This window comes from Protopterus annectens, chromosome 11.part0, assembly GCF_019279795.1.
Source record: "Protopterus annectens isolate FY-2018-M chromosome 11.part0, PAN1.0, whole genome shotgun sequence".
NCBI lineage: Eukaryota > Metazoa > Chordata > Ceratodontiformes > Protopteridae > Protopterus > Protopterus annectens.
Window position 1 is genome coordinate 45,876,449 of NC_056745.1, and position 17,500 is coordinate 45,893,948.

General features: G+C 43.5%; 1 protein-coding gene across 2 annotated transcripts in view; it reads left to right on the forward strand.

Annotated features, from left to right (window-relative positions):
* Positions 1-17,500, forward strand: part of TWF1 (twinfilin actin binding protein 1) — a 473,821-nt gene that overhangs the window by 165,512 nt on the left and 290,809 nt on the right. For both annotated transcript variants that reach the window (XM_044087409.1, XM_044087410.1), the window contains exon 5: positions 13,520-13,624. In XM_044087409.1, the coding sequence (XP_043943344.1) occupies positions 13,520-13,624 (105 nt within the window). The remainder of the gene's footprint in view (positions 1-13,519; positions 13,625-17,500) is intronic.

The window sequence follows — 17,500 nt, forward strand, 5'->3', positions numbered from 1 at the left end:
ATGCATGTGTGGCAGTCTGTCAAGCTAGACCTGCACATAGAATTTTTTTCTGGGTCCTTTTTTGCACTCTCGCTTTCTGACCATAAAACATGCTCCAATTGGATTTGAGACCATTAATTCCCATGTGGTGTGGAACCTCTCCAGAACTAGGAATGTGACAGCTGTCCAGAGAGGGCTGTCATTTAGGAAGCCATAGGGAATGCTCGTCATTGGCAACTCAGTTACAAACAGGTTTCTGTACATTCTAATCTCTGTCTTGGATACGTGGGCACACAGCCCACATCACTGTGACAGCCACTAGCCCTTCCTGCATGCAGCTGCGAACTCCCTTGCAATTACTGAATGAAGGGTAACCGTCGTATTGTATAATGATGCCCCACACTCCAACCACAAGGTTGTTCATTCTGCCTTTTCCGCTTAAGGATTCCAACCCAGTGCAAATGGTTCCCCTCCCAGATGGACATGGATTATTATTTGTAACTAGATGACCTAAGATGCCCTTCCATTTTTATAGCTCTTGATTATTTCTCATTTACTAAAATCTATCTTTTCATTACTAGATGATTCACTGTCAGAGAGATTTATGGACAGTGTCCCTCCTGAGTAGCCTTGTGGATATGTTCAGCTGTAGTCAGAATAGATTAAATTCGGAATAGGTGATGATCCTGCTTATATTTAGTTATGTAGGTAGGAGGGAGAAACTGTGCAATGCATTGCTGTGATGTAATATCGGAGTGGAGATGTCCGAAGCTGATGTGGCATCAGTAGATTCCACCAAATGGTCATTGCATCTTCCATCGTGATAAGATTCTCAGCATTTGCTCTAAATTATCTGCTGATCGTTTTGCTGCTGGCAAACTAATCCCAGAAAAACGGCCCCGGCTGTGGTTTGGTTTGTTAAAAATAACATTTTCAAAAGGAAAGAAAATCTGATTTCCTAAGTTATAGTTGGTTATTTGTTTCTGTTTTTAAGTTTGATCTGCTTTAAAGGTCAGAGCAATCCAATTTTGCCCTTTCTGGCAATTTTGTTTTCTCTCTGCTCCATTATGTCACCCCTGCAGTTTTGCATGTTAGTTGCTGTTTTTATTGTTCACTATTATAGCTGGGAATTGTTTGGCTGTTATTGTCAGGTTTCGTGACTTTTGACAGTAGAACTCCTGAATCAGTGTAAATGCAGGCATAAGTTCCACCACAAGGTAGATTTCATATGTATTTTACTTCGGTAAAAAAAACATTTCACAGTTGAATGTTATGTGTATGTATCATTTACTCCAACTGTTAAGGAAAGGGAAAACAGGTTTTTGTTGTATAGTTTTAAAGGTGGCTGTGCAGAAATTCATGACAAGGCTTTTACCTTGGGATTGACCCATTCTGTGTGTTTAGGACCAAGCCTCTGCATTCTAGAGATGATTGTAGGTCTAAAGATATAGACAACAGAAGGAAACTTACAGCAGGCAGAGGTGAAAAACCTGAAAAAGCCAAGTGTTGCACCCTGGGTCCTAGTGCTAAAAATCTAAGAGAAGACATTGACTTCTACTTATTTGCCTTCCAATATGTTTCAAATTCTTATGAACATTTTGGCTGATAAATAACAGTCCAGTTATACTTATTATATAGTTCTGATTCTAGGCAGGTATGCAGATTTTCCTGCAACCTCCATACAGTTTCTGCAAGATTCTTCAGGAGTGGTTCCTTTCCTGTTATTGAGTCAAGCCAATGAAAAGGTGATGGAGGCCTCCTTCTTACTCCTCTGGTACTAAGGCAGACACAGATATTTCTTCTTTGCCTCATTTTTTTCACAAGAATATTCTGATTCTCCTTATAAATAGGCCTATGTTCAGGTAGCAGTCTTGGTGAGACTGAGCTCAAACCAGCAGGTGCCGTTGTCAGCAATGAAAATGCTTAGAATGCAGTCTTGATGTCAGGTCCTCAGCCATTAGGAATCAACTCCACCTTCATAGACTGTGCTGCTGGTGTCAACAGCTTGGACACACATGCTGTTTATCAGATGTTTCTTTATCCTGGGGTTCAAGATCAATTAGTTAGGCAATGTTTTTGGCACCAGTGTTCCAGGGGCTGTTAATGTTGGAAGGGTAGTCTTTCCAGCTTTCAGGTTCAAGGTCTGGACATCAATCCCAGGGTCAATGGGTGTTTTGGTCTCATTGTTGGAATTCTAGTTGTTCGTGTTGGGCTTAGAGCAGATGTCTTTCATGTCAGTATCAGCCTTGACTAACATTGACCTCAGCAGCAACTGCTGGCACCCTGAGCCTCAGGTATGGCATCACTGGTGATGTCCTTCTATTCATATGCTGCAGTATTCATAACATGAGGGAGTCTACCTCTGGCTGACTCGTACGTCCGGCCAGTATACCAAAGTCTAAATGCTGCTGTAGGGTATGCGCGATGCCACACATCAGTTAGCGTACATTGCTCATAAAGAGATGTCTAGTATAAAGCGTATGTCAGCACATACCTACGGCAGAACTTTTCTGCCACCTGTCCAATTTCCAGCTTCAGTCATCACTCACTGGAGAAGTCATGTTTGTGCTTCAGATAAGTACCCCAATGGGGGGTTTTCTTTATTCCATTTGTCTGCTGTGTTGTTTTTTGCAGTGAGTACATGTCAGCTAGGAAGGGCAAGTCTCAGTGTGGAAGGCAGATTTCACATAAAGACTCCCACCAGCTTTGCTTGTTTTGTCTCGGCCCAGATCACAATCACACCTCCTGCGCTGTCTGAAAGGCCTTTGTTCCAAAAACCCTCCACAGCCTTCCCTGCAGCTTTCAAGTGCCCAGATTCCTAGCCTCCAGCCCTCAAATGCCCAGACAGATTTTACATGGTGCCCAAAGATGCCAAATTCCTTTTTAAGGCACCCTCTGCTGATCCAGCTACTATTTCAGTGACCGCAGATAAAGCTTCTAAGCTTTTACCTTCCACTTCTCTGCTCCCCTCTGCATTGTTTTATGGTAGCAGTCAAGGGGTGATGAGTACCTCTAGAGCAGTCCCAGCTGTTACCATTGGTGTACTCAGTGGTTATTTTACACTTTTTTTCTTTTACCCATTGTTACTAGCCTCGTCATGCTAACCTCCTGTTTCTTGGTCGTAATAGCTTCACAGGTAAGTACTAGGCTTGCTGCCCTCTGATAAGGAGAGCTAGATCATGAGGAGACTGGGGAAAAAGTGTGTATGTCTGCAACCTTGGCCTTCAGGGCAATTAGTTATCAGACGCACTTAGCCAAATATTCCCTGGCTCTTCTAGCAGATGCAGTTAAACTCCTATCAGAGTTCCCGGATTCACCCACCAAAGCCAAGCTCTCAACCATTCTTAATTCCTTCTTGCAGGTCACCAGGCACTCTGTCAAATGCAGTTATGATGCTGTGGAGGCCTCAGCCAGGCCTGTAGCTACTGGGTTGTTCCTGAGGAGGTATTCTTGGCTTAGATTACAGCCTTTACCAGATGATATCAAAGCTAAGCTCATGGATGCCCCTCTGGGTAACAAAGCCCTATTTGGCAGTGCAGCTGCAGAGCTTTTTAAAACTCTTCAGGAGAAGGGAAAGAAACTCCAGGATTTAAAACGCATTTTTTTGTCTCCTGTTCCCGCTTCCAGAGCAACTACCCAGGCAGATCCACCTTTGTAAGAAAGCGAACTAAATGTCTCTCAGCCAAAGGTAAGAGGGATTCAAGGAGACAGGTTCCCTCTACATCTGCTTCTTTCACACCTTCTCAGAAACAGCCTTTTCGGGTCAAACCTGGTAGTCTGTGACTACCATCACTCCAGATCCATCTACCCCCCCCCCTTCTCTTCACCTCTCTCTTTCCCTTCCAGCTTGGAAAAGATAACCCAGAACTCTTGGGTCCCTTCTGTCATCAGTCAGGGCTATTTCGTGGTACTGGAAACCCCTCCTTCTTTCAAGGGCATCCCACAACCTCCACAAGACCAATTGGAATTCTTCCCACTAGTCCTCTCCTGTCCTCTTTTCTTTCTCAGGGCATTATCCAGAAGGTACCACCATGTCAAAGGGGAAAAAGATTTTACTCCTGGATGTTTCTGGTCCCAAGAAGGGATGGCCCTTGGAGGCCCATTCTGGACCTTTGCCATTTAAACACCTTTCTGAATGTCCCCACCTTTCGCATACTGACTCTACCTACTCTTCTCCCACTTGTCCTTCACCAGGCGTTCATGCTGTCATTGGACATAAAAGATGCCTATCTTCACATCCCCATTCACCAACGGTTCAGGAGATTTTATCAGTTTTCTGTTGCTTCTTTTCATTTTCAGTTCTGTGCTTTGCCCTTTGGTCTATCTGCAGCACCGAGGGTATTCACATAATGTTCAGCCCCTGTCATAGCCTACTGCAGGCTACAGGGCATGCACATATTTCCATATTTAGATGACCTGCTTCTCCTGGCTCCATCTGCAGACACCCTTCTGGAGAATCTTTCCTGCACAATGTCCCTTCTGAAAAGGCTACGATTTACAATCAACCTTCAAAAGTCTTCCCAAGATCATGTCTTCCTGGGGTACAAGTTTCTAACAAGCAGAATGGTAGCATGCTTACCCTCAGAAAAGATCCTTTCCCTTACCTTCTACTTCCAGGACCTGCTACCTCTAAAATCTCCAACCACCAGGGAGCTCCTGCACCTCCTGGGGTTCATGGCTTCAACTATTCCAATGCTTCCTTTTGCCAGACTGCATACGAGGAAATTTCAGTGGTTCCTTAGAACACTTTGGAAACAACACTCTCAACCTCTGGAATTTGTTGTGCCCATCCTACTTTGTTTGATAAAGAAGTTAAAGTGGTGGATTCTCCAGGTCTCCAGAAGTCCAGGTCTGCCCCTTCAGCCTCTTCCCCTCACCCAGGATCTATACATGGATGCATCAGACACAGGCTGAGGTGCAACTTTGGAACACTGGAAGGTCAGGGATGTGTAGTCCCACTTCAGGCAAAGGAGCACATTAACATAAAGGAAATGAGAGCATTGATCTTTGCCCTCAAAATTTTCAAGCCCAGGATTTCACCAGGGGTCCTAAGGTGGTTCACAGACAATACCACAGTTCTCTGGTACATCAGCAAGTGGGGGGGGGGTGAAGTCCTGTATCCTTTGCAGACTGGCATTATACATGTGGGGGCTAGCCCAGTTTCTGAGGTAGTGACGTGCTGACGTCTGCTTTATACCAGACGTCTCTTTATGACCAACATACGCTAACTGGTGTGTGGCGTTGCAAGTACCATACTGTAGCATTTAGACTTTGGTATACTGGCTGGATATACGAGTCAGGTGGAGGTGGACTCTCTCATATTATGAATACTGCAGCATATAAACGAGAAGGACATCTATGGTTATGGTAAGATTTTGCACACCTAGTCTTTCTTGACACTAACAGTGCAGACAGTCCTGAGTTTGTTGTCCTTAATGCTTGTTCCAGCTTTGACTTTGACCTCAGCAGGAGACTTTTCTGGGCTTATCCCTTTCGTTATCTGTCACCTTTTCACTATGGATGATAAAAGAGCCAGATGATCCTGATAACCCCAAGTTTGAGACTTGTGACCCTTACTGTTGAAGGATGACCTGTAGTATCTTTGGTGTGTAGTGTGTGCACTGCGCAGCTTAGCATCCACTACACATTTGCCACTGCATTTCATATTCAACTTGGGGGGATTAATGATCTCTACATCCTTTGTTCTCCACTATCCTTCTTAGGATCACCACGCTAAGCACATGTGTTTCCCATAAGTCCTTCCACTGTAGCCATTACCAAAGTATGTTATATTAGCTCCTTCTTGCATTGACGATCCTGTACATGTGCAAAGCATTGCTAAAATCACATCTAGAGCACTGTTGGGTTTAGGCTGCTACAGAAAAGAAGGGAGCCTGTCAGTGGAATTTAACTCAGTTTCCCACATATTGATGAGCCAGAAGGCTGCAGTATAAACTGAAACTTAAGCTGTTGTATATGCATTCAAAGATTGGACAGAAAGAGGTGATATGTTTTGTGAACACTAGTATGGGATGATAACTGAGAAGGTTGAGATTGAGAGGAATGGCTAGGTTTAGAAGAAGGACATATGGCTATCATTTAGAGGAGAAATGATCTGTGTGTGACTTAAGTAATTTAGTAGAGAAGAGGTGGGGAGACCCTGTTGCTCATTGTTGGCGGTAGTAGAATAGTAAGGAATAAGCTGGGGAGTTTCAGGTGCACAGAGAAAGGATTGAACTGATGGAGTTTACCTACACAGAGGCTAGCTTCAACACTGATCAAATTTAGAAGACTGTAAGTTATGTTCTGTTAGCTTTTTGACACATTCAGTATTTAAGAACACTGATGACTTGTGTACCCCTCCATCCAGCCATTTATTTATTTTCTGATAACTCAAATTATTGTTTACAGAGCTGCAGAGATGCTAGACTATCCCAGCAGCAAGGAGTGCAAGGCTTTGTAACTCGTTCTGGACCTTGTGCGTGTCTGTCATTTATTTTAAAAGAAAGCAAGCGACATTAAGGGTGCACAGCAGTATGCCATACTCTAAGGAAAGTCTTTACAGCGAATATTTTTTAGAAAAAATAATGGTATTAGTTATTCCGTCAGCTGTTACTTCTGTGCAAGACAAATTGTTCCAGCTGCAGTTTTAATTTCATCAACACTTAATTATCTAATGATATCAAATGTCTAAAGAAACTTAAGTCAAACATCTGCTATTAACATGTAAACAGCTTTATAATTATTTTGAAATATTAAGACAAGGTTCCTAATTATATTTTAACTTTTTTTTCTGTATCCTCAATGATTCATCTAACTTAGTGCACACTACATGTAACTAGAATTTTCATTTTACCAGACCCCCAGAGATCATTTACACTGGCATACTTTACTTCAGTTGATAATGGCCTGGGGGACTTAAATGTTGTGAATGTTATCTGCATTGTTTTATGGTAGCAGTCAAGGGGTGATGAGTACCTCTAGAGCAGTCCCAGCTCTTACCATTGGTGTACTCAGTGGTTATTTTACACTTTTTTTTTCTTTTACCCATTGTTACTAGCCTCGTCATGCTAACCTCCTGTTTCTTGGTTGTAATAGCTTCACAGGTAAGTACTAGGCTTGCTGCCCTTGTGGGCCATTTTAAACCTAGTTAGTTTCTCTTCTTGTGTTCAAAATAACCTATCCCATTTGGTTTTAGATTGGCCTTATCCATCCCACCGTCGATAATTATATATTACTTCTAATAAGAGTAACTAGAGTCATACCATAGATAATATGAAGGGACCCATGCATGGTATAAAGCTTTTAGAAGCTGCTTCTGTCCATTAATAGTACAGGGGCAGTCCTGGGGTAAACGTTCTGTATCCAATTCATATATCTAACTTGCATTTGAAAATAGACAGGGATGAACTTTGTTTTATATGGCTGAGGAGTCTGTTCCATAGCAGTGAAATATACATGTGCCTCCACACCATTTTGTTGATGCTGCAGAACAGGATGTTCATCGTGCATACAGCTGCAGTCATAACAGATGGGTTTTCCTGCCGTCGGGCGGGTCCTCGGTCGGCCGAATTCCAAAGTCTAGGTCCAGCGTCGGTTGTCGTCGCTTCTTCCCTGACGTCAGTGCGACAGGGGTATAAAAGAACCAGCCGACGCCATTTTCTTCAGTCTTTCTTGCCACGCGGTGCCCGAAGCAGAAGCAGTTCGCAAGTGCCAGTCGGCCAGCTCCTGAGATTACGAATATTTTGCAACCGAAGTCTTCTTGAAAGCTAAGTACCCCGTTGGGGAAACTTTTCTTGCCTCAGACCGATGTCAGACAAAGTTAATAATTGCATTTCATGTGGGAAGCAAATACCACATAAGGATTTTCATTCCCTCTGCATTCCTTGCTTAGGCCCAGACCACGACGTCTCAGCCTGTCGTTTTTGTGCTACATTCAACAGACGCACCATTAAGCATCGGGCATAGTTCACCCAACACTATTTTGGCAAAAAATTTAATTACATTATGTCGTCGGATACTCCGACCCCAGTTTTGAGTAAAAGACGCAAAGATAAGGACCGAAATACGAGGTCCGTGGCTTCTACCGACACCACACCAAAGCCGACTACAGGTGGTCCGGTTCTCAGTGAGGTGCCTACGCAGCCCCTGACTACCGACGACACTTCATTGGCGGTGTCTACTGTACCCGAGGTCGCAGGCTCTTCGGCCCACACCCCGACTACCGATACCGAAGCCACTCTTGGCGGTGAAACTCAGAGTTTAGACAGGTCTGCCACCTCTCAAGGTGTCTTCAGGCCTTCCTCTTCTTTTTCCATCAAGGCTTTCACTAAGTCTAAAGCAGCCATGCATACTAAAAGACAAGCTCCACAGGGCCCTTCTCAAGGCCCCATGCCTAAAAAGCAGATGCTCAAAATGGCTGAGGATTTGATTACTGTTATTAGGGGTTCTCAACCCCCCCCCCCAGACAAAAGGCCCAGAGTGGAGGAAGAATCCCCCTCCTCGGACCAGGCCTCCATTATTTCAGAGTATTCTGATGACCAGGAACATTCATACTCCCCTTTTGAAGATTCTGATGCAGAGGAGTCCATTCCCTCCGTCTTCCCCCCCCCCCCCTGAGGATTACTCTTTTGGGGAAACCTTGCATACCTTGAGGGAACACTTCCAATGGGAAGGCTAAGAGTACTCAGACTCCAAGAAAAGGCTTAGGGATTTTCTCTTGCTCCCTCAGCACAAGCCTCTGGCTATACCTCCTGTCTTAGACATTCTAGATGATGTGTATTCGGAGGCCTGCCTTAACCCAGACTCTTTACCTCCAGTCCCAGTCAAGCCTGACCGGTATTACCGGGTTCCTGACTCACACCAATTCCTATACAAAAGCCATGCAGCTGACCCAGAAACTATCTCACAGGGCCCCAAGGGAATTAAGGCCTCCACTGCTAAAAATCCATTACCTTCAGAGAGAGATTCCAGAGCTTTAGAAAGGTGGGGGAAAAAGGTATACACCTCGGCCACCTTAACCATGAGAGCATTAAACTGCCAGTTCCATATGTTAAAGTACCAACAGTTTCTGTTATCACAGTTGAGAAGCAAAATGTCACAACCTGAACAACCATACTTGAAGGAGTTGCAGGATTTGATGCATAGTGCAGAACAAGTGGGTAAACATACCTTGCAATGTGGTTTTGATGCTTTAGAGGCCTCATGTAGAGCTGCTGTTACAGGATCAGTCATACGTAGACATGCCTGGCTGAAAGAGCAAACCTTACCAGATCATGTCAAAGCTAAATTACTAGATGCCCCTCTGCAAAAAGATGTATTATTTGGTGTTGAAGCTGAGGAGGTATTAAAGAAAATGGAGGAAAAGGCTAAATCAATGCAAACAGTGAAAGATTTCCTACAGGTACAACCTCCACGTTTCAGTAGAAATTGGCCTTCCAAAAATTGGTCCTTTCCAGCTACGGACAGACCACAAAGAGGTAAATACAGGCACCCAAGGGGCAGAGGGCAATCTCAAGGATCGTTTAGAGGCAGACAATGGCAGGCACCTACACTAAGAGGTGGTGAGGATAGTTCACAGCCATTCAGAAAGCAGACCCAATGACTTTCACCTTTGCATGCCAAGCAAGGCTCAAATGGCAGCACCTTAGGTGGAAAACTGGCATTATTTTCGAAAAATTGGCATATTGTCACAAAAGACAAATGGATCCTGGACATTATAGACAGAGGCTACAGATTCCATTTTCACACCCTTCCAAAAATGAGAGGCATGCCAAACCTGCCACACAATCAAAGGGCAGAGGCACAAAAACAAATTTCAGATCTCATGGACATGAAAGCTATTCAAGAGGTACCTACACAAGAACAAGGTCAAGGTTTTTACTCCAGACTATTCCTGGTGCCAAGGAAGGGAAAAGATTGGAGACCTATTTTGGACCTATCCATCCTAAACACATTTTTACTCGTGCCAAAATTCAAGATGCTCACATTGGAGCAGCTTCTTCCCATGCTGGGCAAGGAGTCTTGGCTGGTAACATTGGGCCTCAAGGAGGCATACCTGCATGTCCCAATCAGACAAGATTGCAGAAGATACCTCAGATTTCTTGCAGGTTCAACCCATTATCAATTCTCTGCTTTGCCCTTTGGCTTATCTACTGCGCTCAGAGTATTCACGAAATGCCTGGCATCAGTAATTGCCTACTGCAGACTTCAAGGGATACAAATATACCCATATTTGGACGACTGCCTGATCCAAGCGGACAGCAAGCACATACTTCTGAAACGTCTGGCTTTTGTAATAATGTTGTTGAATTCTCTGGGATACACAATAAACAAAAAGAAATCAAGGCTAATACCCTCTCAAACAATAATTTTCCTGAGTGCCAACTTGGACACAAACACCCAGATGGCCTACCTCACACCAGAGAAACAGGGGCAACTAACTCAATACTTCAGAAAACTAGCAAATTTCACCAGGCTGACTGCAAGGAAAATCCTGCAGGCTCTGGGATTCGTGGCATCTTGCATCCTACTAATCCCATGTGCAAAGCTGCATATGAGGAAACTTCAATGTTACCTGAAAAACCTATGGTCTCAACACAGCCACAGTTTGGAAACAATAATACCACTGATTCCATGTCTTCAAAAGGAATTTCTGTGGTGGGCTCAAGCATGCCAAAGAAACACAGGTCTCCCATTCTGCAAGCCTCAAGCAAATCAAGTCATCACAACAGACGCCTCGGACTACGCCTGGGGGTCGCACATGACAGATCGGTGCATTCAGGGCAAATGGTCCCAAAAAGAAAAGCACCTACACGTCAATCAAAAGGAAATGCTAGCAGTAATAAATGCTATTATAGCTTTCAAAAACCTTCTGCATCCAGGTCAGCTATTGATAAGGATAGACAACACCACAGTAATGTGGTACATAAACAAACAGGGAGGAACCCATTCATACCCCCTATGCAGGCTGGCCATGTCTCTTTGGAACATGGCTCTGGAATTACAAATCGAACTTCAAGCACAGTACTTGCCAGGCAAGGAAAACACGCTGGCAGACAACCTAAGCAGAAATATGACAGATCCACACGAATGGAAGTTGCATCCTCAAGTTTTTACAGAGATAATTCAAGCATGGGGAAGGCCAGACATAGATCTGTTTGCCTCCCACAAAAATCACCAATTGGCAAAATTCTGCTCAAGGACCTTTCATCCACAGGCCTGGAGAGTGGACGCACTCTCTTTCAGTTGGACAACAATGACAGTTTATGCCTTTCCACCTCTTCCTCTGCTGCCCAAAGCTCTATTAAAAACCAGAGCAGACAGACCAAAGTTGATTCTCATTGCTCCAGACTGGCCAAGACAACACTGGTACCCACTCCTGAGGAGCCTGACGCATTCCCCACCATGGATCCTGCCTCTAATGCCTCTTCTTCTGACTCGGCACAGCTTCAAAACTCTTCACAGTCAGCTGAAAACACTCAATCTGGCCGCATGGAAGATTCCTTAACTTCACAACAGACCCTACTCTCCAAGGAGGTGCAGGATGTCATTTTGGAGGCCAGAAGGCCTTCTACTAGAAAATCTTACTCCGCAAAATGGAAACGGTTTTGTGCCTGGAATGAGAAAAAGGGTCAGAATCCTGGAATACTGAATTTACCTCAAATATTACAGTATCTAGCTGAGATGCTAAGCAGTGGACTTTCATTCTCCTCCATCAAATTCCATGCCTCAGCCATTTCTGCAGAATACAACACTGATCCTCCTTTATTCTCTCACCCCCTCTTAAGACAGTTCCTCAGAGGGGCTAAGAATATAAAACCCCCAAGGAAACAACCAGTACCTGCTTGGGACCTCAATTTAATTCTAGAAAAACTGACCTTGCCTCCTTTTGAGCCAGCTGCCTCAACAGAACTGCAATATTTGTCCTGGAAAACAGCCTTCCTTCTGGCTATCACCTCAGCTCGCAGGGTATCGGAACTACAAGCCCTCATGGCTGTGCAGCCTTTCATCATTTTCCATCAGGACAGAGTTTCCTTACGAACCAATACGTCCTTTATGCCAAAGGTGGTATCCAGGGTAGCTTTGAATTAGGCTATCCACTTACCTACCTTTTACCCTAATCCTCAAAACAAAGGGGAGAGACTACTACATTCCTTGGACATCCACAGACAACTGCGTTATTATTTGGACAGAACAAAGCCTTTCAGAAAATCAGAGCAACTCTTTGTGTCCTATGCTACAGGAGCTCAAGGGAAGCCAATTTCCAAACAGACAATCTCAAAATGGATAGCCCCCTGCATACGCTTTTGTTACTCTTTTCATGGTAAAACTGTACCTGCAGGCATCAGATCTCACTCCACAAGGGCCACAGCTACCTCTGCAGCTTTCCTCAGGGGGGTTCCTACCAAAGATATTTTGGAAGCAGCCACTTGGAGTTCTGTGCATACCTTCTCCAGGCACTATCACCTACCATTATACTCCAAATCTAGAGCAGGCTTTGCCACTGCAGTCTTGCAGGGCATCCTGGCTCCTCCTAGTTCCACCTAGTGCCTACCACCCCTTTCTTAGCTTTGGGATTCTACCCATCTGTTATGACTGCAGCTGTATGCACGATGAACATAGTACAGTTTTGTACCTACCATAAATATAGATGTTTGAGTACTAATACAGCTGCAGTCCAGGTTTCCCTCCCTCCTTCCCCTCTTGGGACAGGCCTAATGGCCAACACCTCCACATACAACCTGACTGGGATATTCATTTATGGTGTATTTGCTTGCAACTACTGTTTTTTGATTATATTGCATTGCATTTTTACATAAATTTATGTATTGCCTTCCTTCTGGGGGCACCTGACATCTGGGGCAAGAAAAACTGAGGAAAATGGCGTCGGCTGGTTCTTTTATACCCCTGTCGCACTGACGTCAGGGAAGAAGCGACGACAACCGACGCCGGACCTAGACTTTGGAATTCGGCCGACCGAGGACCCGCCTGACGGCAGGAAAACCCATCTGTTATGACTGCAGCTGTATTAGCACTCGAACATCTACATTTATGGTAGGTACAAAACTGTACTTTTACATCCCTAGACTGACTATTTCTGATGCCATTTGACTTGCTGTTGTGCACTAAATCCTTCAATATATTGTGTGACTGGCTATGACACCTAACTTCTGTATCATCAGCATAAGTAGTGCCACCATCTTTTCTTTTAAAAGAAGACCCCTTTCTGCGAGCCTTAGCTTCTGTTACTCAGGGCATGAAGCCACATGCACAGTCTGCTAAAAAATGCCCAGAAGCACAGTTCAGAGCCAGCTTTGTGTAATGTCGTGCACTTGTTTTTTGCATTATTACTTATGTTTTTGATATCTCTTGGAATACTGTTATGATAGTTCTACAGATGCATTCCTTGGTGCAAAAAGTTGAATTTAACATATATTTCAAAAGCTGTGCCATATTCTTACAGTTGTTTTATCGCACGTGTCACTGTATTTGCATTTCATTGTAAGCATTGTTATTAAAAGTCCGTTATTTCCTTCAGGAGGATGTCAGCCTAAGTGGATACAAAAAGCACCTTACAATGGAAGCTGCTCCCCTTCCATTGACTGCTGCTGAAGAAGAACTGAGGCAAATTAAAATTAATGAGGTATACTTTTTAAAATATTTTCTGCAAGCTGTAAAGCTGTACCATAGTTTCTAGATTTGTGTATTTTTTTTTTTTTTGCAAAGAAAGGCTCTATACTAATGCCCTCTAATTTGGTATCTGTTCAGAGAGCAAATGAGCAGACCAGGAGAACAGCCACATAATTATTTCTGTCTTGCAGGCTTAGTAGTAGCCTTTTTAACATATGGATGCAGTTTTAAACGCCTCTGTAAGATTTAGCAAGTATTGATAGTACTTGACAGACCCAACAAATAACCAAGACTAGGGAAGCACAAAACCATAGTAGAATCCGGTTGCTTATCATAGTTTCAGCTTGGCGAAACAGCCTAGAGGAGTCGCACTTTAGATCCTGTCACAGTGTGACAGGTGTCAGCAAGTGTGAGACATGTTTGTTCTCAACCCCACCCTCAAAAAAAAATCATAAAATGTTAATCTACAACTGAGTGTATTAGACACGGTGCATATTGTGGTAACACTAGTGATTGGTGTTTGTCTAGACAAATGCTGTGTAGCATTTCAGTGCTCCAACTGTTATCACTGCTGGTAATTTTATATCTAAACCTAACAGTGCTTGATGTTTGTTATTCATCTGTTTGGGACTTTAATAATTTAATGTGTTGTTACAGCAACTAACACATGCAATGTGTATGATCTAATGTGTTTGTACACTAACGTATTTGTGTAGTATGTGCTATTATGTTTCTATCCTTTTAATAATTGTACCTTCTTGCTTAGTGTGCAACATTGTAAATTCCACTATGTTTTTCTTATCAGATCTCCATTATTTATGGGATCTGCTCTGTTGGATTAACCTAGACAGAAAAATGGATAAATATATAAATGAATGAATGACTGTTTGCTTATTAAGAGAATTATGAAATACCATTAATAGCAGAGTGGGCATATTGACCATTTCAACTAAATGGGTTTCTTGACACTTTGACATGTTCTTGTGATAAGTTATGCATTTGTAGTGGGTACTACAGTTTATTGTAAGAGTAAAATCCCAATAGGTGAAGACTGGATGGTGTCCAGTTGCCCAGCTGGGATTTCTCTGTTGAGTGAAAATCTGGACATAAAACTAATCAACATGCCCAACATGAACTAAGAATGGCTACGTTCAGTGTATGTTCACTGACATGATGCAGTTCGGAAGTCGATGACATGCTGGTAAGGAGGAGGCTTTGCATCCTGTGTACAGGAGACAAGATGGGAAGGCAGTGCGGCAAAGGATCCAGAGTCTACTATTCAGGGGAAGGACAGACTAGAAATGGTGTGGGAGTGGTGTTAAGGGAGACTCTTCAGAAGACCGTAAGCGATGTCTACAGAATTAGTGACAGAGTCATGGCAATCCAGTGTTAAGGACAGGGCAGTCTTCATTATCTCAACCTACGCCCCACAACAGGTTTGTGGTATTGAGCAAAAGAGTGCATTCAAGCAGCAATTGCCAAACCTACTAGATAAAGCAGGACTACATGAATTGGTCATCAGCAATATGTTACGTTAATGCACATAAAACAGGATATGAAGACATCTTGGATCCACATGGGTGGGGCAACAGGATTGAAGAAGGAGAGGTCATTCTGCACTTTGGTTGGATTAATGGCTTAATGGTCACCAAGAAATGGTGTAGCAGGAGAGATGGTCAGAAGAATCGCATACAAGTGTAGCTAACCTGCATCTCGGGTAGATAGATTTCCTCCTAGTAAATAAAGGACACTGGAGTAGAATCGGTAATTACAAAGTTATGCCAAGTGAAACAGTTGGCCCATAGCATAAACCACTGGTTGCCACAGGCAGCAGCAAGCAGTGATCAGTGAAGGCTCTGAGGTCAGCAGAGACCGTGCTGAAGACCTGATAGCTGACTGGAGAGAAAGCACAAGAGTTCAAGGAATTACTCTAGAACCTCAGGAAGAAAAAGAAGAAATAAGTGGAGTTGAAGAAGAATGGCATTGCCTTAAAGCAGTATGTGTGAGGACTGCAGAACAGATATGCATCCAAGCCAGGTATTGAAATAAGGTACAAGAAGAAAGCTGGTAGTGGAATGCAGACGTCCCGGAAGTCGTTATAAGAAGGCATGCAGGAAAAAGTGGGAGATAGCCAACCAGTCTTCCTTCTTAGCCTTTAGGTTTTTTCTAACAAAGAGGCGAAGAGAGGAGTTGCAGTAGCAAAAAAAAAAGGTATTTGAGGCACTCTACCAGCTTCTGGAAAGTGAAACAGTAGATGGCACAAAGAAACTCTATCTGGTTGCAAGTTAAAGACAGAAAGATAAAGGAGATAATAAGATGCCCTTTGTAAGGGATGCCAGTAACAACCTGCTCACCAGTCCACAGGATATCAAAGGCTGATGGAAGGAGTACTTCCAGCAGCTTCTGAATGAAGAAAACATCATAGAAGCTGTACTGTCCCAGACACGGCCTACAGTGAGAGAAGACGATCCCACCCTAGAAGAAATGAAGTTAGGGAAAGCAGAAAGGGCAGTTGACGTCACAGCAGATATGATGAAGATAGATGTTTGGTATGTTAAGGAAGAAATGTCTTCTCAAAGTACTCAAAGCATTACAGAGAAAGGTTGAATCCCAGATGACTGGAGAATAAGCCTACTATTGTCAGTATCCTAGAACAAAGGGGACTCCGTAGCTGTGGGGGCAGTACAGAGGTATCAAACTCCTATTGCATGGCATGAAAGTTTTGGAGAGGGTGACTGAAAAACAAATGTACAGAGTTGTAGAAAGTAAGATGGCGGATAAGCACTTCAGATTTAGATCCGTATGCAGCACAACTGACCATATGTTTGCAGTGAGGCAGAGAGTTGAGAAGAAATTACAGATGGGAAAAGGAGAAAGCATAAAACGAGGTCACAAGAAATCTGATTTTTGGGCATTCCTGTGGTAGTTTGAAGTCCAATAAACGTTTGGTAGAATTAGTGCAAGCTATTTATAAAGACCTAATAACTCGAGTATGAACAGTGATTGGTCTCAGAGAGAGTTTCCGTAGTGGGAGTGGTTGTACATCAGACTTCAGCTGTGAGCCCACTGCTGTTCATACTTATGATGGACTACATTAGCAAACAAGTTGGAGGGGACATTTAAAAAAAAAGTCGCTGTATGCAGATGATGCAGCATTGCAGACGGACTCTATGCAAGAACTTCAGGAAAGGGCAGGGGAATGAAATGCAAAACTGAAGGCACATGAGGTAAAACTGAGTACATATAAAACAATTGTAATGGTAGCAAATGGAGGAAATCAGAAGAAGTTGAGGACTGAGATACATGGGAAAATAGTGGAACAGGTTAACAGCTTCAGGTATCTGGGAGGGATGGTTGAGGAGAAGAGAAGTCTGAATGATGAGGTCAAAAGTAGAATCAGAGGGGCTTTAGTCAACTAGTACAGTGCGTCAGGGGTAGTGTATGACAGCAGAATGCCAAAGCAGCTGAAAAGTAATGTGTGCAAAACAGTGATAATAACAATGCTACTGCATGGTACAGAAACCTGGCAGTAAAGGAAGAGACATTGAGCAAGCTAGATGTGATGGAGATGGTGTGCGACAAGTGGTAGGATCTTCACTGTGGGACAGATGAAGAAATTAGAACATCAGAACATTAGCCAAAGCAACTCCAATTGTAGGGAAGGTCAAAGAGAACAGATTATGGTGGTTCGGGCACATGTGCAGAAAAGAGTAGACAATCTGGTGAAGATGATTTGGGGTAGATAGGAAGAAGGCAAGAGGAAGCGAGGGTGTCCAGCAAGGAGGTGGATGGATTGTGTGCCAGAAGAGTTGCAACATCCTGCATGACTAAGTAGGAAGAAGGAGAGTAGCACGGAATCGAGAGAGAGAGAGCTGGTGACAGTTGATAC